We start from the raw sequence: 21,018 nt of genomic DNA, 5'->3' as shown, positions 1-21,018 counted from the left end.
TATAATCTAAAAAAAAAAAAAAAAAAGGAAAAAAGAGAGAAAGAAACAACTCCACATAGCTAGAAGTGTTATAGCAATTTATTACTGATGACAAACCATTCCAGAGATCATAGGCACCTCTGAGGTGTAAAAATATCTGCCCTTTAAAAATGGCCTTCCCAAGCCACCTGGCCTGGTGCCATTTTGACACCTGTCTTGGTGACATTTACTTCGTGAAAGATCCTGCTCTGTGTTTGAACTCAGCAGGCCTGCAGGAGAAGTGCTTCCAGCTACAGTGAGAGCTGCTCCCCATTAAAGACAGATGCTATTTCATTATTCAGGAGCCAAGGGTTAGACTAATCCTTGGCAGGACTCCACAGACGTCAGTGGGGATGCTCTGGGGATGCGTCTGATCCCATGCACTGGCCAGTTCATTCGCATTCTAGGGTTTGTTTGTTTGAGCTGTACATTTTGGAGTGCAATGCTAACCAAAGCACTTGTTTTGCAGGTGGTGCGTTTCACATCCTTGGAATGGTTTGCTGAGGTGGCAAGGGAATAATGGTCCTTACTGAGATTTCTGTCCTCTGTTGCACATTTTCTGCCTTATTTTGGTTGCTTTCATTGAAAGAGTGGCTTAAATATGTATTTGCAAGTTTGATGGGAATGAGTTATGCCTCTGAACAATGGTATTAGACTGCTTAAATCTTCATACTTGAAAAGTCAGCCCCACTTAACTGATGAAGATTGATTCACCTTAGATTGAGGTGCTCTAAAATTCGAGGGCACTGAGTTTGAACATAAGATTTAGCTGCACAGCTATTTGTCATACCAGAAAGTGATTTTCTGTTGTGGGAGTGACCTCTGCTTAGCTTTGCGTTACAAGCCAATGGTGATGGTCGGAGCATCCTGCAACTCAAATCAAGTTTATGTGGTTAAAACAAGCATAAAACTGATCCATGAGAGTCAAGTGCTGGGCTGTGGAGGGAAATTTCAGCAAGTTGGTATTGATTGTAGGATCATCCATAACTTCTTGGCAAGTTGCTTTCTCAAATTATAACTATCTAGTGGTGGCGAGACATTTTTGTTATGGTCTCACAGCCCTGATGTTTGTTTTATCCCCAATAAATGTTCTCTCATTTCCTGAGAAGAATGTTGCACAACTTTAATCCATCCTGTAGGTGCACTACAAGCCTCAAAAATCCCTGAGTTCCTGCCTGGGGAAATCAAAGCTGATTAGAGGAAAGAAACCTGAATTAGTTCTCCCATGAAGGGAAAAGCAGATAAAGATTTCCTCCACCACATGTCATGTTCCAGGCTATCGGCTGCATGTGCTTTTCCAGCTGGTGGGTTAAGGGAAAGGGCTGGGATTGTTGGAAATAGGAGCAGGGTCTTGAGGAGACAGGAGTCACAGCTCTACTGCTCACACAACTGTTTTTTATTCTCTTGTTCCATCAGCTTTGACATTTGATAGACTGAAAGTTTGCAGAGGGTAACTGTGAAGTAGAATTTTCCTTAATTTCCAAGCCTTTTACAGGGTATAAAGCTGGCCACGTGAAATGAAGCAAGCTGGCTGAGAAGCTTTTAATTTGACATATCAAAGTAAAGAGATGACTCTTTGCCACCTAATGCTAGGGCTCTGAGACACCTTACATCATTTTAAGATGTGTCTGTTGTAAAAGAAAAGGAATGAGTGCATGAAGAGGTGCAAGAAAGGTCTACTAGGTCAACAGCTCTACCTTGCTGTGGATATGATTGCAGGTTTGCAAGAGAGTAATTTATTATTAACAGACCTGAGGTATCAGAGAAGTAACATCTGACTGGTCGTGTACTGCAGCTGAACCTAATCACAAAGCTTTTCGGGGCATTGAAGTAAACCCATTCATTTTACATTGCAGTGGGACAGATGACACATGTAACTTGTTATCTGTGATGAGATTCATGTAATTAGATGTGGGAATCTTATGGTGTCGGATTCTACATTTGAGATCTACTCAATAAAGTTAATGTAGTCAGGGTTGGAAATTGTGTTTCTCTAAGATAGATGCCTATATTTGGTCAAATAAATGCACCCTAACTCCATTGATGTATATATACTAAATTCCTTTCACTATCTCTGAAGGCAGCCGATATTCAAATAGATCAGATATTGACTTACACATTGTAGACACCTAAAGTTAAGTGAGATGAATCGTTTCCCAGCTTTCACTTCACACAGTAACTTCTTCAGACACTCTAACATCATCCATTACACACCCTTCCCGGAGAGAGAGCTTAAAGTGTGTAAATAACACAAATCTGTCTCAGGGATTGTAGAATGGTGGCCTTAATGGAGACAAGAAAAAGATGTAGTTAATCCAAACCACTTCTTGTTGACAGAAAATGGCCAAGTGTACGTGCAGAAGAAGCCCACCATGTACCCACCGTGGAACAGCACTTTCGATGCCCACATCAACAACGGCAGGGTCATGCACATTGTCGTCAAGGACAAAAGTGCTGAAATGGTCTCAGAGACCACAGTGGAACTCAAGGTGCTGGCGGAGAGGTGTAAAAAGAGCAATGGGAAGACAGAAATATGGGTGAGCATCATTATCTCTTCTTGCAGCATGTGATGGGAAGCTGAGGAATAATGTTTTGAGTCTGCTTGGGTTTATCTTGAGGGAAAGACCTCCATTCATATCACAAAAGAAGGAGCACAGCACATTTGTATTACCCACTGCTGTTATATTGAAACAGATGCTCTCTATTAGCAAAGATTCTGGTTCATGTGAGCTGTGCCCATGTATTATTTTTTGCTTAAGGAACCCACTGGGGACAAATGGTAATTTAAGTGGCTAAATGTGAATTATTTTATGTGCTCTGGGGAAACAGCTTTAAAAATTTAATCTAATATCAAGTAACTGATTCACAGCTACCTGATATCAGAATTGTGCCAGAGAAACTCCTTTAAAATCACTGGAGTTACAGTGGAGTAAATTTGAAGTATCAGTCTTCATAAGGATGCTAAGTGTAAGGTTGTATTCCCTGACAGTCCAAGCAAGAAAGCTGCTGCTAACAGTCTTTAACATGTAGTATTCAGGAGCCATGTCATGAATAACTAAGAAGTGGAAAGACATTTGGAGAGAAAGTGGTTTCCTGGAATTGTTTTGTTTTTCCTGCCGGTTATCAAGTTAAGCTGCTTGAGTTAAGCAGTGAGTAGAAACGTCAAAAAGGCCTTGGCTTCTTAAAAGACTTAAGGGCATGATTTGGTAGAGAACTGCACTTTTAACACAACATTTGGAAGGAATGAAGATACTTAGGGTTGAGACTGAAAACTGGAGGGCCTTGCTCAGCATCACTCCAACTCCAACCCAAGGCTTCAAAGGTTTGTGAGGCAGGAGTGTGGTGAAAAGGAGAGGGGGCACACAGGTGGAGTACTGCTTGCTCATAGCAAGAGTAACTAATCTGAGACCAAATAAAGTTGTGAGACTACAGTCCTGTTTTTTCCTAGCCTGGGAGCATCTCCTGAGGTCTTCACTCACTCCCAGATACAAGTTATGACCTGAGGAGGTTGGTCCCAGATATCCCATCCGTCAAAGATCAGGATGGGAATGAAAAACGTTTTTCTCACCTTTCTGTACAATGTCACTGCTTCACCTGGAGCATAGAGAGGTAGCCCAGCTCAGACTGTGCTGGAGATGGGTGGGAAAGACACTGCTGTAGTTTTCAGCCTGAAGAAATCCTTGAATTACTGCTTCCTAGACAAGTGGACCCAGATTTGAAAAAGGCACATATGGATGATAGGTGGGTCCAGTAGGAAGACCTAAAAAATACCTGAGAAAGTTTGTAGTATCACTCACATTGACTAATGAAAGTTAGAACTCCAGGTGCAAGTTTCTAAAGATTTCAGAGATTTCAGTGTTCTTTTAGCACCTGTCTGAAGCTGGCTGGATTTTTAGAGGACTTCCCCCTAGTATAATCCACTGGGAAAGACAAGTTTTCTCTATAGATGTGTTGGTCCTGACCTGCTGTCTAAAAACTTGCTTATACTTTCTGTTTTAGTCACTTTTATCTGTTCAGTCATGCAGCTCTGAGGGTTTGATAAGAGGTGATCGATCTACAGTTGCTCCCCACTCACCATATACCCCCACATCAATATGAACAACTCAACTATTAGCATTCATTGACATTCATCAGTTCCCACTGGGAAATGGAGGTAGCTTGAGCCATCTGAAGTGACAGTTGTTTCTTTGAATGTCTGTTTAACGATCACACTTGTCTTTTTTTATCTTCTTTTTTTTTTTTCTTTCACTTATCACAACCAGCTAGAACTGAAACCTCAAGGGCGAATGCTGATGAATGCAAGATACTTCCTGGAAATCAGTGGCAAGTGATTTTATTTGCTAATTGATAGATGTGATTTCTGGTTACGTGGGGCAGATGTGGTGTCTTCACTGAAAGCAGAGCATACTTTATTACTGATTTATTCATAGGAACTATCATAATGTTTTGAAATGAACACCACAGAAAAGCAATTACTATCGCATGGTGGGGATGAAGACTGACTGTTCATCTGTGATTTGCAAGGCAAATTTTTGGTAGTTTTGTCACTGAAACAGTATGTTTTTCTTATTATACAAAGTAAGATGGAATAGATACATAAGGAGCCTACTCCCTCTGAAATCATTGTACATGTATGTATGCATACAACATGTACCATGGTGTGCATGATAGTGCAGTCATAAAGGATGGATTATGCTTTACAGCTGACAACACCTAAATACATGTGAGTTGGGTGCCTAAGAACAAGAGCAATCTAGGCAAAACAGGAAAAGAACCTAGAGAGTGATTCATCGGATCAGATGCAGGTGCCTGCTGCATGGTGAACTGAGTCATTTGCTAGGCTCCATTGCCTGCACCATCCTCCAGGGATGTAGCAGGGCCTTAGTCACCCTGCACAGGACACACCTTTGTTTAGGTGTCTTCACTGAGAACTGGATCTCATCTGCTGAGCTCAATGTCCATGGGAAATGTATTTGCTTTTTTGAAAGAAATGGGTTGCAATCAAAATGGTCAGTCATGATCTCCTGTCTTTGATGCTAAAGATCTTACAGTCTTTCATGGATGTGGGATGAAGCTATAGGTTGTAGATATCTACAAGGACCTTTTATTTCCAGAATCACGGAAGTAGTGAAAGCAGCTAATAGAATGTGTATACCAATATTCTCCTTATCCATTCCCAACTTTAAAATAGAATAGATTCTTTTTGCCTCCTTGTGTGTTATAAAGCACTAGAGAGTCCAAAGCATAGAAAATGCAAGTTGCATTTGTATTACAAATAGCAGGATCATCATCAGATCAGTCAGGAGGGCAGTTTCCACAGAATATCTAAGTAATTTGCTGTGTAATGCATGACTAAATCAAGACAGAAATTGAGAGTTAGATGTTGTGTGCATATCAAGATTTGTAGACATGAGCATGTACTTAAGTGCACATGCATATATGCATGAGTAGCCAGAGTTGGTGTGTTTTCTGTTCTTAAAAGTTTAAATGTGAACTGTGAATAATGACATGCACACAGGAAACGGCAAAGCAACTGTTGGCATGGAAAAATAACAACAAAAAGAATATTATAAAAGCATACATAAATGTTTACTCACAACCATATACATGCACACATTACAGATTCAGTTAAATACCCATGTTTCAGTTCAGTATCCATGTATCTATCCATCTATCTATTCATGTGTGTGTGCATTTATAAATAGATATTCTTACGTAATTTATCTTTTTTATTGTTCTTCAGTGCTATATAAAGTTCAAATGTAATATTTAGCTGCAAATTACCTCTCCTTGGGAAATTTCTGGTCTATATTTCAAAATAACATTACGAATATTCAAGGGAGCTTAAAATCCTCAGTTTGAAGTCATTTTAGTGTCCCTGTAGGAATGGTAGATAAAAACATCCAAACAAGCGTTGTGTAGATTTCAGAAAGCAGTATTTCCTTAAAATATTCATTCCCATGAGTGAATCATCAGCTTCAGTCAGTTAGTATTTTTGGCAAATGCGTTTTCTCAAGGTGCCTGACCAGGACAGTGTATCATAACAAATCTTCTGCTTCCTTTCAGATGCAAAGGACCTAGCTGACTGTGAGACCGAAGGCTTTTTCTCCTTGCATCAGCGCAGGGGAGCCATCAAACAGGCCAAAATCCATAATGTCAAGTGTCACGAGTTCACAGCCACCTTCTTTCCACAACCTACCTTCTGCTCCGTCTGTCATGAGTTTGTCTGGTAAATGAAAATAGATCTGTGCACATTTTCCCCTTTCTACTTGAAGGAGCAGCTCTGCTTCTATAGTGAATATCTGTGTTCCTGCTGTCAGCAGGACTGGAGGCTTGGCATCCTGCATGTAGGAGTTATTGCATCACTTCAAGGATGTGGCTCACAGTTGTAATTCCAGCTGTGAAAATTCCTTTCATTTTTAGTGTATTATTGTTACAAATACTTTTTTCTTTGGCCAAATGCATGGACGTTTCTAATCAGCCTAGTTTGCCATTTAGATATTGCAAAATTCAGTATGTAACTGTGGACTGGAAGGGCTGTGAAAACCAGTTTCCAGCAGTTAGAGTGGATGAAGACAGTTAAATTAGAGAAACTGTGTAAAGATGGATAAAAAGCAAGACTGTTTTACTCTGTTTCTTTTGTAAGTGTTGCTTTTCTTTCAAATGTAGAGGCAATTCAGAAATTTCAGAAAATTCAGAATTAACCATTTCTCTGTTTATTTTAGGGGTCTGAATAAACAAGGCTATCAATGCAGACGTAAGTTTTTGTGTTTGTTTTTTGTTATTGTTTTGTGGGTTTTTTTCCTTTTTTTTTTTTGTTGTTGTTACTATCATTATTTACCTGGTCTTTTCTTAAGGGATTTTTTCATGAGTGCCATGACACACTTGTTCTTTCAGAGTGTAATGCTGCCATTCATAAGAAGTGCATTGATAAAGTAATAGCCAAGTGTACAGGATCAGCAGTCAATAGCAGAGAAACAATGGTATGTGTTATTATTTGGTTGCTTTTAAAACACTTGAGTGTCATTCATATCTCTCTTGCATTGCTGTAAAAGAACTTCATACGAAGCAAAGCATGCTACTGAACTAAAATCTGTGTGATCTGATCTGCATCCTTCGTTTTTTGTATGCCCAGTGGTTTCATTACCTCCTACTTGTGATTTACTCGAATCTGCCACTGAATAAGCAGTCACTGAATCAGGACTGATGTTTTCCTGATGTATGAAGTATAGCTCAGGGAAAAGTCATGGACGTGAGGTGGAGAATTACTAGAGGAAATTCTTCACTATCCAGTGTTAGGCAGGATGTCATACTGAATTTTCAGAGCAGTACTTTAACATCCCAGTCTGTGTCATCTGAGATTTCCAAACCATTAGCGGAAGATCTAACATCTCCAATATTATTTATTTTATTTTTCTTTTATCAGTTTATAATAAAACTTCTTTTTTGGTGGGCAAAATTAGAGTTTATACTCTTGATATTACCTTTTTCTTAATTGTGTTCTACAGCTTATGCTTTTCTCCAGTCCCTGGTACCTGTTATCTTTTTAAAGTCTTTAGAGATGAGAATCATCTCTCCTGTCTTCTGACACCTCCAGTGTAAATGTATCCGGCTTTGTCATCACATTTAAGTCCCTATATACCAAAAGAAGAAAAATAGGCTTTTCTAAGGAGTTACTCATGGCAACAAATGTAGACATCCAATTTCAGGATGAGATGAATATTTTTTTGAATTCCCTCTGTTTTTCCGTTGAGCATTAGGGAGTCTGGGTGAGTAGCTGAGATGCAGACAGCTACCTGATCAGATAAATCAAGCCCAAGGATTAAATTACCCAACTTCCAATGAATTGCACAGATATTACGTATCAAAATTTGGCTTTGTATATCTGAATGTTAGAGTTTCTTCTTGATGATTATACCCAAGAATAAAGCAGCAGTACATACCCCACCTTCTTTGGTACAAGGTTGGGGGCTGTTGATTTTTCATGCTGAGCTGAGGCAGAGAGAAGTGAATTGCCAACATGGCTTTTCTGTTACAGTTCCACAAGGAGAGGTTCAAGATTGACGTGCCTCACCGCTTCAAAGTCTACAACTACAAGAGCCCAACGTTCTGTGAGCACTGTGGCACACTGCTCTGGGGCCTTGCACGGCAAGGACTGAAGTGTGATGGTGAGTCCCTGGTGTATGTGGCACAGGCTGAGCATGGGAGCAGGCTGCTGTCTTTAGAGAGCTACAGTTTCTGAAGAGCCAAATCTTATTTCTCTCTGAAACCTGGATGAGACAGTGTTAGGGATGGTGAAGGTGTGGTCAAGAGGACCATCCTTTAATGAGGATCTATAGAAGAATCTGTGGTCCACAAGTCCGAGGAGTGAATTCCCAGAGAGACAAAGGAGTATCTCAGTGCCCACATCTGATCTTCCAAAATCACTCCTAGAATCAACTTCTATACTCCATTTTCACTATCAGACAGACCCAAGACACTTCTCCTTCATGATCCTATGCCAAAAGGGAGATCCTGTTCTGTGACCACAGATATCTCTCAGCTGAAATGCATTGTAGAGTTTTGGTAGTCTGTAGTTGCCAAGGCTGATGAATGTAGAAATGCCCAGAAATAATTATAAAAGTCCCCTCATCTCTGCAGGCTAACCAAAAAGCAACATGAGCGCAGTCTAATGAGACATAAGCCATGCTGTGGAGCCCAGGCTTTGAGGTGTTTATGTGGTTGGTGTTTGCCATTGGCCAAAGCACATTCCTTCCCAACCCGAAGTTAAATTCTTTATAGCCCGGAAACCTTCTGTTGTCCTGACACCTCTGTTCTTTCTTTCAGCATGTGACATGAACGTCCATCACAAGTGCCAGACAAAAGTAGCAAACCTTTGCGGAGTTAACCAGAAACTAATGGCTGAAGCTCTGGCAATGATAGAGAGCACCCAACAGGTATGTACTTCAATCCATGAGTGACCTGCAGAATGGAGGATCAATTGTTCAATGTTTGTCTCAGTACAAGAAATAAAGGCATTGAGTGGAGCACTGTGGGTAGCTAGTTCAAAACAGAGAATGGAAAATGGGTCCCCATGGGCAGGGACACCTCCCACTAGCCCAGGCTGCCCCCAGCCCCATCCAGCCTGGCCTTGGGCACTGCCAGGGATGGGGCAGCCACAGCTCCTCAGGGCAGCCTGGGACAGAGCCTCACCATGCTCTGAGTGAAGAATTTCCTCCTGATACCTTGTCTAAATCTACCCTCTTTTAGTTTAAAGCCACCCCCCCGTCCAATCCCTACACCCCTGACACGGAGTTCCTCTCCAGCTCTCCTGCAGCCCCTTCAGGCCCTGGCAGGCCGCTGGGAGCTCTCCCCGGAGCCTTCTCTTCTCCAGGCTGAACAAACCCAACTCTCTCAGCTTCTCTTCATAGAAGACATGCTAATTAATTATGTTAATGGAAAAGCATTGTCTTTGAATCAGGAATTCTCTGAGCCACGTACCTCTGGAGATAGGGAGAATCATTTGAGGAGCTGGCCTGGCATGCTTACACTCTCTTTACATCTTTACAAGGTGTCTGCTTGATGCCTGTCTCAGAGAGGACATGACCTGGATGGACTCTCTGATTCAGTACAGCTGTAGTTACATTATGTTTGTAGCTTAAGTTGTGTAACAGGGTCCGAGAAACAGGGAGAGGAACTTGGTTTGGGTCCTTTGGTGTCATGACCTTGCTCTGCGGTTGTCACTCAGCAGCTTCTCCTGTGCCTCTCTGACCTGTTTGTTGTGAAACTCACCAGAGCAGGAACTCTCCTGAAGAGACCTGGACCTTGAAGAGAGGATCTAGATAACACTATCATGTAAATAACACTTAGCGAACACAGCAAATTGACTTAAAAGAAGGAAAAATAGACTGTCACAAGCCCCAAACTTCTAGAGAAGATTCTAGTTCCAAATCAGGATTGTTAGGATGCCTCTCAGCTCTTGAATAGCCTCAGAGGGGGACAAAATCTGTAGGTTCACAGTCCTGCATATTTAGGTTCTTCCAGTATACCAAGGCAAAATCTTCATACACACAGCAGGTGTTTTTCGATCTGTAACTTCCTGAGAGTCTACCTACAAGGTTTAACTCTGCATACAGCTCACCTTTATTCAATAGGTGGTGTTGCCAAACCTTCAAAGAGGAATTTTTTCTGCTTTTACTTGTCCATTTCCTATCTGCTGGCTGTCTGCAGCTCCTTGCACTATATACAGGTTTCTTTGAGTCACCATTGAAAGGTGAAGAGGGCGAACACTAGATACTTCCCCCCAAGTATTCTTCTTATCTCCAAAAATTTAGGCCATGGGAACTTCCTCAGCTGTAGATGGGGCCTTAGGGTTTTAATAGCCCTCACTTGATTTCTCTGTCATGCTTTTGTCTCATTACACTTGAATCCAGATGAATTCTTACCCTCTGCAACATGAGGAACAGGAGTTCCTCAAAATGACATCCAGGCAGTGTGCAGAGATAAGACTGCAGTATGATCCTGCCTACAGTGTTTTTCCAGGTTCCCCTTCAAAGAGAACTATTAGGAAGGAAGATGTTAATGAAAATGTCCTTTGTGAGGATAGCCAGGGACACAGACCCCTGTGCAGAATAGGGTATCTCTGTATTGGCAATACAAACACCTAGTAACACACAGAGACACATAAGAAGCCTTGCTGAAGGTTGTGGGTCCTCTAGGTCATCAAACCCCGAAACATTGGGTACAGTTTTGCTCCTTTCATAAACAAAGACCTCTTCCATATTTTGGCTTGTGTGACAGTCACAGTCAAGAAGCAACAGTGTCCATAAGCTCAGAACATAACATTTGGCTTAAAAGTCATTTTCTGTTTTCTGTAATCCAGGCTCGATCTCAGCGTGACACGGAACAGATCTCCAGAGATGGACCTCTCGAAATTGGCCTCCCAGTTCTTGCGAAGGATATAACACCTCTTCAGGCAATTCCAACATCTACAACAGGAAAAAAAGGTAGTTTCCCCTAGTGGTATGGTACAGCAGGCTTTTTTTTTTCTTCCTATTGTACACAGTTTGGTGGGGGTTGCAAGGGCAGAGAATGTATTAGCCAATGAATCTTTCATGCATCTTACCTACCTAGAGCCAGACATATCCTTCCTCATCCCTGGATATCTTCAGCTCTTTCCAAGTCACTTAGGCTAGGCAGAGACCCTAGATCTCAGCCTGGTTCCTTTCTTCACTGTAAACTTGCACTTTCCCTGTTCCATCCCAGCCTCTAGCAACATAAGACACCAACCACTACTCATCCGGCTAGTCCCTGAACTCTCTGATCCAGTACTTCAGCATAACTCTTACCTCCACTGGCAATAATGTGTTTATTCTTCTCCTGGGACTCATAGACCATAATATATGAGCAATTTAAAGAAAATTCCAGCTTGAAACAGGAGGTTGGGAGACATTCTGATCACCATGGCTAATTCTCTTTCTGATTTCTGATTTGTGGTTAGAGGCTGATGTCCAGTCCTTTTGAAAAACATTGACAGATCCCCACTTCATTCACCCAAGGAAAATTACCCTCCTGGGAAGATCTCTTGTTTGTCTGCTTTATGCTCAGGTCAGAGAACTCTGGATTTTAGGATCAGAAATGTCACGATTCTTTCATAAGACCCACATAGGTCTTTTCAGGACCAGATTCATGGTTTATGGTGCCGCTCCAAGCACCATACTGAAAGTGCATCAGACCTATGATGGTACTGACACAATGTTTTTGCAGACTCCCACAAGCTTTAAAATACCAGAAAGGGGAGAAAAAAAAGAAAAGTACAGGTGAATCAATACTTAAAACAAAGAAGGACTAAGACGGTAGGTCTTTAGCTCTATCCCTAAACAAAGCTCAAGCTCACCATCATCGTCTTTCTCAATGCAAGTACTGCCCTATGTGGAGTTAACATCCTGAAACCACTCAGAAACAGAAACTAGAGAGAAAGCCACATGGCACAGGCTAAAGCATGTCAGAGCTACATTACGCAAGCGCTCTGGGTTTGATCCAGGCTATCGAGACTCAGAGGCTGGTTTTGGTACCATATATGCTGTTAGACCCCTGAGAGAAAATTAATGATGTCCCCATCTATTCTTATTTTCTGTGGGTTGTAAGTAGAACTGACTATGTTGATGTGAATAGTAAAACCCAAATGGATTCACATCTGGTTTACGTATAAGTCTGTTTGTCTGATGAGTAGTGTTCTTGCTGGTCAGTGATTTAGGACAGTACAACAAGTGTGCATTTGAGTGTGTGGGATAAATCCAGTAAGGGACAGGCCCTTTTAGAAGTTCACGTACATCCAAGTGAATGGAGTATTGAAGAAACTCAGTAATTCCACTCCAGAACAGCTGGAGTATTTGATCAGAACATCACAACCAGAGCAGGGACCCAATATGAAGATGCTGTCCCTCCCATCTGTTTCACATGCTAGTTTTGCCAAGGGCCTTGAAGAGGTCTTAGAAGAAATCATAACCCCATCATACCAGCAACCAGCAAGAAGGAATAAAGAACACAGGCTGCTAGAAATGAAGGATTTGGTCATATTTTGCTGCTATGAAGCAGACAGACAGATGAAGAAGTTTGTAAAGTGGCAGTAATGCCACTGAAGAAGGTGCAGTTACACTGGAGTAAAATTTCCTCTGGAGAGAAGGCAATGTGAGAGCAGAGACAATCTACTCACCTGACATGGCCACCACATTTCCATGTGTTTGAAAAGACCTTTTTAAAATTCTATTCAAAATACCTTGTAAGTATTCTGGGGATTTTCTCCTTACTTCCAGGGGTTTATCTGAATGCTTTGATGTGTGTTGCAGAGCCACAGGGCATCTCCTGGGAGACTCCAGTGGAGGGCACAGGGAAGGGAGAGACTCTAACAGAATCAGACCTGGGAGGAGGGCAGCGCCAGGTACAGCAAGAGGACCAAGTGCAGCTAAAACTAACCATTGAAGATTTTGTCCTGCACAAGATGCTGGGGAAGGGCAGTTTTGGCAAGGTAAGCATTAGGAGACTGCAAAGCCACTGCGCAGGTGTGCATATTGCTTGTTATGACACTAAATTACATGAGGTTTCAAGGCCACTTAGGGAAAAACAAATATCTCTATGCCCTCAAAGAACCCTTGTTCCAGCATGGCTGAGTCTTGAACCCAGTCTTCTCCTCACCTGTTCCTCTGCCCTATTAGTTGCTCTCTCATGAGCACCCATGATAGGAGAGGAGAGAAATGACTCCTTCCATGCAGGTTGTTAGGCCCTGGGCATCCACAGAGAGATGGTGAGAAAAGTCTTTTTGCTGTCCTCCCTCATGCAGCTAATCCCACCAGTTTAGCCAAGTAACCTTGGTGGGAAGCAGAAGCATGAGCCAGAAAGGTGAGTGGGGATCACCTCCCTCCCCCAGAGCAGCAGGTCCCAGCTGGGAACACTGATTTCCCTTTCCCAGCTCTGATCTGTGCTGGAGCATAATGCAAATTTCACAAAAGCCAAGAATGTGTGCTTTTGAAACAAGAGCCACCTGTTTTCAGTAGTTTCATTAATCTTGATGAATGGTGGATTGTTCCTCCTTCTTGCAGATGTCCCCTGGAAGGGGACTCCTGTTATTCAGTGCCAGCGCAGAGCTGCATGAAATAATTTCAGAGGAACTCTCCATTGTGTTTTCACATACAATAAGGAGAAAAAGAATTTTTATGTATCGCATTGCTCAAATCCCAAACCTTTCCAAGGTGAAAGCTGCCTTAAAGAAGGCCTGCTTTTTGCCTGCTGAGTTGGAGCAACTGCTGCAACCAGTTCTTAAACTGGGAAGATATTTGCTGTGTTGGCTTTCCATACTTGAAAACACTTGGCATGTCTACATTTTGCATGTGAAGCAGAGCTGAGACATCTGAATTGGAGCTAAGTCACAATACCCCAAATTCGACAGCCCGAACCAACCTGGACTCAAGAACATAGATGTGATAGAAGCATTTACATTGGAAGGAAAAGACCTCTGTAGGTCATCTAGTCCAGCCCCCTGCCCAAAACAGGTCTCCTCAGATGAGCTTACTCAGGAGCTTGATTAGTTGAGTCCTGAACATCTCCACAGAAGCAGATTCTGCACCTTGCTTCAGGCCCCTGTGCTAACATGGACTCTCCAGCCTTGCAAGCATCTGCGTTTCTCTGCTATGCACCATGTGGGTGTGGAGAGGATGGGCTAGTTCATGCCTTTTTGCAACAAACCTCACCCACAAGTTTCCTGTGTAGGTATCGCTCCCGGTGCTCTGATCTATTTGGAGTGAAATTCACTTCCTCATAGAGGAGACGGGGTGTGCAGATCTCCACGCCTGAGGGATCTCTCCAGTTCTGCATGGACCTGGGGAGGTTGAGGGCCATACCCATGAGAAATCACCCTCTGCATCAAGTCTAACCTGTGCCTTGGAAGTCACAGCATGAGTCACACATGTATTGCGCTCCCCAGTTTGCTTGGGAGAGCAGAGCCCTGCACAGAAAGAAAGTTTAAAAGGGTCCCTGCAGCATCTGCAGTGTTAGCATTTCTGGTCATTCACTGCAGAGACAGAGGGAGGCTCTAGGCTCTGTCTACTGCAGAAAAGTGAAATATAACAGTAGCCAAAAAGGTAAATAAAATCTTTGTCAGGGTTAAAAAACATCTGAGCCTGTTCAGTAAATAGTGTCTGGTAGAGAATTTCAAAGGTCTCTCTGATGAATCTTAGATATTTATTCAGTCTATGGGAAACACTGTTGACAGTCTGTTAGCATCAAGGTCAGGACTGGTACTGCCTTCCAGCAGAGTCTGTCTTGATTTGTGGCCTCTAGAAATCCCTTTCCTGCTGCTTCACCTCTCAGTTTCCCTGCCCACAGAAAATAGACAGAGTGATGTCTCCTCTGTGATGTGTTTTGCTCTTCTCAGAAAAGTCCTGCAAAAGCACAGGGGGCCCGGTTTTTCTGTTCAGACTTCCTGCCAACAGGGAGGAACCACTACTGGTGGACACTGGTTTACACCTACTGAGGATCTGGTGCAGGGTATTTGCATTTCACATGTTGACAAAGCAATATTTTATGATTTGTTATTTAAAGTCAGAAAACAGGAAATGTATCTCATGAGCATTTGCATAAAGTTGGTTTCTGTTGTCAGAAGTGCTCAGCTTTCTGACAAGTCCTGTCCACATGAGCATGTAGCCCATGCTCTTGTAATTACCCAGACCTACTCATTCTTCCCCAGAGTCCAACTTCATAAAACTGTTCTGGATATGGAGAACAAGGTCAAAGTCTTAATAGCAGAATCCAGACTTAAATATCAACCTTTTTAAGGTCTTCCCTCATGAATCCCTCAGAGATGTTTACCCACGCAAAATTTTCTTCTCAATGCTGCATTTCAACCCATCTCACTCAGCTCCCATGGCTGTGTTGCCAGCTAAGAGAGAAGAATGTCGGTCTTTCTGAGCAGCTGTTTCCATCCTAGGTGTTTCTTGCTGAGCTGAAGAGCACAGACCAGTATTTTGCTGTGAAAGCCCTGAAGAAGGATGTGGTGCTGATGGATGATGATGTTGAATGCACAATGGTGGAGAAGAGAGTCCTCTCCTTAGCTTGGGAGCACCCGTTCCTGACTCATGTCTTCTGTACATTCCAGACCAAGGTAAGACAAGGATTTGTCACCTTCCTCCATGATGCCTGGCTAAGATAGGGAAATTTGGTGAAGTGCTTAATCTGCTAGATGTTAGGAAATAGCTTGGACATGAAGTGGTGCTAAGGGAAGGGATCTTCCAATGGAAGAAGAAGTGGCTCCAGAAGGAAGGAGCTCAGGAAGTGGCCCCAGAAATTTTGTCTACCTTTCCTATATTAACCTGGAGGGGAGGACTTTTGAGAATTATGGCATCCAAGACTCATTGAAGCTGCTATGCAGAGACAAACTATTAACATCTGCATTCTGGTACCCTGGCCAAGGATGTGCAAAGGCCACATGCACAGCCAGGGTACAGATGTGCCCACACTGGTGTTATCTGAACCTCTTGGACCATGAGGCAGTACCACTATGCTGCAGTGATTAGTGTGGATCAGAACTAGCTCAAGAAGTTCTGGTTATAGAGAATAAACATGCTACCACTCACTTTGGGACTCTTCTTTGACCTCAGTTACTGTTAAATTGCATCAGATGCTTCCTACTTCATCCAGGACCACTGATGATGAAGGCTGCAGTTCAGAGGGGCGGCACACAGCATCTTCACCTGAAATCCCTCTTAATACTCCAAACCAAAATTGAAGTAGCATTTAAATAATGTATAAATCTGACCCTAAATGACAACTAACCACAAACTGATTATCTTTCCAGACCCTTTTCTACAGACACAGCCAATCATCTTAGTGCTGAAGCACACACATTGGAATAGGAAAAAATAATAATGGAAGGAAATCTGAGAGACTGTTTGCCTGTCTAAGCTACCAAAACAACTCCTGACAGACATTTGCTATCCCAGAGCTCAAATTCAGAGCAACATCACTCTCACAAGGCTGCTTTTTCAGGATTTTGCTAGCGTGCTCCCAGCTCTCACTCAACACCAGGATTTAGTGACACAAATTACTGCTGGGTGTGAGGTTAGGACCTGCTCAGCAAGCAGCTCGCTGCTTCTGCAGGGTCAGGAGAAATATAACCTCTGCCATATACCCCAGTTGCCCAAGAGATGAGGCACCTGTTTAAAGACAGATTAAATTTATAACAGGGAATGTCTGGGAAATGCTGTAAGGGGTGTGACACTGAGGCCAGGCATTTGTGTTTAACCCCACCATGGCTGTTGGTGAAGAGGACAGCAGGTCCCGGGAATTGATCCTTGCCTGGAGAGGAAAGGAATTAATTCTCTTTTTTTTTTTTTTTTTTCCCTAGCTTTTAGTGGAAATATTAAATTACTCAGCAAAGCAAAGAAAATCAAGACTTAATTAAAAATACAAAATACTCGCCACTATCACAGCTTTATGAGGGAATTATACTCCAGGGAGAACTGCTTGGGCTGGTGGTCACTCCAGGTGCCCAAGGGGTGGCTGGCTGATACCAGTGGCTGATGAACAACCCTTGCATGCAGCAACTGAGCCCTGCTGTCTGCCATCCAGCTTGGTGCAACCCTGTTCTGGAGGACAGATTAGGGTTGGATGTAGAATGGGCAGCCTGCAGATCTGTTTTTTGTTAAGCACACATGCAAAAGTCCATTTGCCTTGTGAGACCACAGCAAGAAAATGACAGACCGAATGGGGTCAAGCCAGGAGCCAGGTGGGATTTTCTGACTGTTTGGGGAGGGCTGAGATGGGGCTGAGTCAAGGAAAATCTTCAGGATGGAAAAGCAATGAGTGCCTGAAAAATTTGTGGGTGCCAAGTGCTCTTTTCCCAAGTGATCTTTTCCTGCTCTCTCTCCTGGGCAGTGTCACAGCATTGCCCTCTTGACATATAGAAAGAATCTCCATCCATCTCATCCCAAGTCAACATTGCCACATTAAAAATATTGGATCTCTCCATTTTGCCCTCAAGTTCACAAACACAGAAGGTGGAAGGTGTCTGTCCAGGCCAAAGCTGCTCTGGACTATGATTGATTTCTGGCTTACGTTTTTCTCTTCTGACCTTTGCAAGCCAAGCGGTCCTCGCTCAACACGTGGGAGTCATTCAGAGCAGGAGAGCTGTGACAAGCCATGGACTGTCTATCACGGCTCAATGGAGAGCATGGTTCATTCGTAATATCTTTTAGAGCAATCATTTTAGAAGCTAGGGCAATGCTGTATAAGGCCCTTCTCTGGACTTTAATATCAAAAACTTCTTTTCTTTGGAAGGCTCCACAGGACAGATAAGTAGTTTCAAACAGAAATGCATGTGTCAGTGACTTTCTGAATCCCCAGTGCTTTGGTTTGCAACGTTTCTGAGCTGCTTCGGGTACTGAAGCTGTCCTTTACAGTGAAAACAGGAAAATTCCTACACTGAAACAAGAGCCTCAGCGGTCCCCATGTCTCCAGAGGGGAAAAAAAAAAAAGTCATATAATCTGTTGACAGTTCTCTGAGCTCTAGGTTGAATTTCTTCCTGGCCTCAACCCAGGTAATCAGTGAATGCTCAAATATATAAAGCTTGACAGCCTTTCAGACAGGTTTTTGTAGGCACCAGGCACCTAATGCCCCTTTGTGTTTCTATGGAGGCTCAATGATCAGTGCTTTCAGAACTCAGAATACTTGTCGTGTTTTGCTACATTAGAATGGATTCAAACACATGTTGTTGTTTTGTTGTGTTTTTTTTTTTCCAATCTGTTTTTGAACTTGACTCTTTTACTTTGCTTCAGTCGTCTTTACATCCCGATATTCAGCTGACATAATTATACGGTGTGAATTTTAACAGCAAGCTCAGAGAGTTGTTCTGTTTTGTTACGTTTAAAGAGACACTGTTATGTTAAAGAGAAGGAAAAGCATGTTTATAATTCTGCAATATCCCAAAATGTTAATGTGTAAACACAGTGAATAGCACTCCAGTGCTTGCAACTTATTCTTCTTTTTACATTTCACTAACACTCTGTGATAAGAATAGTCTTTCCCTTTTTGAAAGTCACTTTCATTTCTAACTGTTTCTTTACTTCATTGACCAGGCTTTTATTCACACTCTTCACCTAAATGCAAATTAAACCCATAGGTTTTTTGGCTGGTAGTACAAAATAGCAACATAAAAGACTATCTCAACCCAGAACATAAGTAATCTTTATTGTAATTTAGAAGCAAATGTTACAGAAACATTTCTATTCTGCTGAAGTGGTATATTATAACTTTCCAAAATCCTAGTGGTGAGACATTTTCACATGCTTTGTTGTTTTAATATACTCCATACTGACTTTAAAATCTCTTACATTGTCAGGAGGGAGAAAAGGATTGTAAATAAAGAGCGTAGTCTTAATTTACAAATTCTTAGACTTTGAAGTGTTTTACCTGAGTATTTCCAGGGGGATCTCATCAAAATGTCTCGTCAGACAAAATTATAATTCCTGCAAAATTTTCCAAGGGCAATTTTGGTTCTCTCCTCTCTTTGTCTTGCCATTAAAGAAACAGGGCTGAATTATCTGACATGAATCAAAGCATGTGGGTTTGGCCCTTGTGTGTATAAAACCCACTGGACGTTCATTCCCATTGCCTGGCTGTGCCACAGACCCTCTGAAAAGTCCTCATCACAAGATGAGATGTCCTGTGAGGTCAGACCAGATATCTTTCTAACCAGCATCTTTATTTTAGTACTGACCAGCAAGGAAGGCTGGAGAAGAGAGTACAGGGTCAGGCAGGGATTTTTACCATACACAAACCATCCCCGGCTTTGGTGTTCAGCCATTTAGGAGACAAGATCAAGGTTTCTAAGTGTCCACCTTCCTGGTCCTATGTTGGGGATAAGTCATCTTGGAAATTTCTGATTCAGGTCTCGTCAGCCAAATGTTAGCCAGTTGATGGAAAAGTTGGGGAAAAACTGGGAAGTTTAGGGAGGCTTTGGGGATCTTACGTCTTGCAACCTGCAAAGCAGGCAGGAAAACTGGCAAGGTCTTGTTCGATCCTGGCCAGAATTTCAACATGGTACAGTAGAAATAGCAGCATCTCAGCAGAGCTTTGGGATTTCAACAAGATTCTGCCAAAGTACATGTGAGCAGCTGTAATTATAACGTCAAAAATCTGAAGTCTTTAAAAGACACTTCTAGGTGGTGTCAGCCTATATGGAGGGAACAGGTGGATTGTCTTGGGAAGGAAAAGAGGGGGCAAGCTCACATACAGGCTTTTAGGTGATAGAAGATCGATCTATTAAATATACATATTCTAATTGCCTTTCTGTTACCCAGATCTGAGGTTTTCCTGGTCCCAAAAGCATTCAGCTTTGACTGGGATTTCTAAAAGTCTGCAGTATAGCTGCTCAGTTCTATGTCCCAAAAACAATCAACTTCTTAAAATAAAAATATTATTTTTTCTCCCTATTTTTCAGCTGACAAAATATTCAGGGTTTCATGAAGTTTGCTACTTTTTGCTTAGTATTTGGTCTGGAAATTTTTTTATCCCCCTAATTTTCACAGAAATTTGTATCCAGACTGAGAAAATCAGTGTCTTTCCAAGCTCCCACCCTATACTGATAGGAGAAGCTACTTTCTCTTGCAAGATGGGGCTGACAGTGACTCAGTTTACCACTGCAAGTGATGTACTCTGTTTGCTCTGAGCCATGAAGAAGGGTCCTGGCATACCAGAACTTGAGTGAAAGGAGCTATTGCCAGCCATGTCTGCACCCTTATGTATACCTATATGTCTTTATATCTGTATGTAAAAATATTCATATGCTTTATAGTAAGAAGATGGCCACATATAACTAAGCATCCCAAATAGCAGTTTAGTGTGCAGTCAAAAATGCTGGCAGTGCAGAGATTAGAACAAAAAAGAAATCATGAGATGAGGGACTGGACTGAATTACCTGACAGCTGAAAGAAATGCTGCCATCTCCAGAAGGTAGACTGATACTACACAGGGAGAAAAAGAAACAGTCTTTAGACCAGAGAACAGAATTAAACCTGGGGTTGCTTTAATCTGTAACAATTTGGCATTGCTAATCCAGATGATGAAAATAGCAAGGTCAATACCTCTCTTGGTCACCTACTAGCAAGGAGCAACCCTGAATTAGCTGTTCCTCATGGGAGCAGATGTGACAGGGACTTTGTGCATTGCTTGCTTTCCTATGGGATGGGATGCTGTGAATGAGACAGCAACAGTCACTGGGTGAAGTGATGGAGAAGGGCTGAGAGATTGTCATTTATCCCATGACATAAAATAGATCCAAAGCATGGATGAGTACCCAGAGGACTGAATTGTTAGGGTGCTCCTCAGCGTGGTTGTAGCCAGTGATAACTAGCAATCCAATGTGCAGGCACGGTTCATGAACAACATGGACTGGGGATTCAATACGCATTTTGGACATGACTATTATGTTGCCTATTTAAATAAATCCTAGAGACTCAACCTAAGCAGGA

At 42.3% G+C, this 21,018-nt stretch overlaps 1 protein-coding gene across 3 annotated transcripts in view; it reads left to right on the top strand.

Moving 5' to 3' along the window:
• The window catches only part of PRKCQ (protein kinase C theta), a 59,456-nt gene that overhangs the window by 21,676 nt on the left and 16,762 nt on the right, over window positions 1-21,018 (top strand). For all 3 annotated transcript variants that reach the window (XM_050708897.1, XM_035549348.2, XM_050708896.1), the window contains 10 exons: window positions 2,356-2,555; window positions 4,281-4,341; window positions 6,085-6,247; window positions 6,744-6,775; window positions 6,916-7,001; window positions 8,057-8,186; window positions 8,845-8,954; window positions 10,880-11,003; window positions 12,846-13,024; window positions 15,479-15,652. In XM_050708897.1, coding sequence (XP_050564854.1) covers window positions 2,356-2,555; window positions 4,281-4,341; window positions 6,085-6,247; window positions 6,744-6,775; window positions 6,916-7,001; window positions 8,057-8,186; window positions 8,845-8,954; window positions 10,880-11,003; window positions 12,846-13,024; window positions 15,479-15,652 — 1,259 coding nt within the window. The remainder of the gene's footprint in view (window positions 1-2,355; window positions 2,556-4,280; window positions 4,342-6,084; window positions 6,248-6,743; window positions 6,776-6,915; window positions 7,002-8,056; window positions 8,187-8,844; window positions 8,955-10,879; window positions 11,004-12,845; window positions 13,025-15,478; window positions 15,653-21,018) is intronic.

This window comes from Cygnus atratus, chromosome 1 (assembly GCF_013377495.2).
Source record: "Cygnus atratus isolate AKBS03 ecotype Queensland, Australia chromosome 1, CAtr_DNAZoo_HiC_assembly, whole genome shotgun sequence".
NCBI classification, from domain to species: Eukaryota; Metazoa; Chordata; class Aves; order Anseriformes; family Anatidae; genus Cygnus; species Cygnus atratus.
Note: the sequence above shows the minus strand (reverse complement) of the source record. Positions and strands in the feature narration are given on the sequence as shown.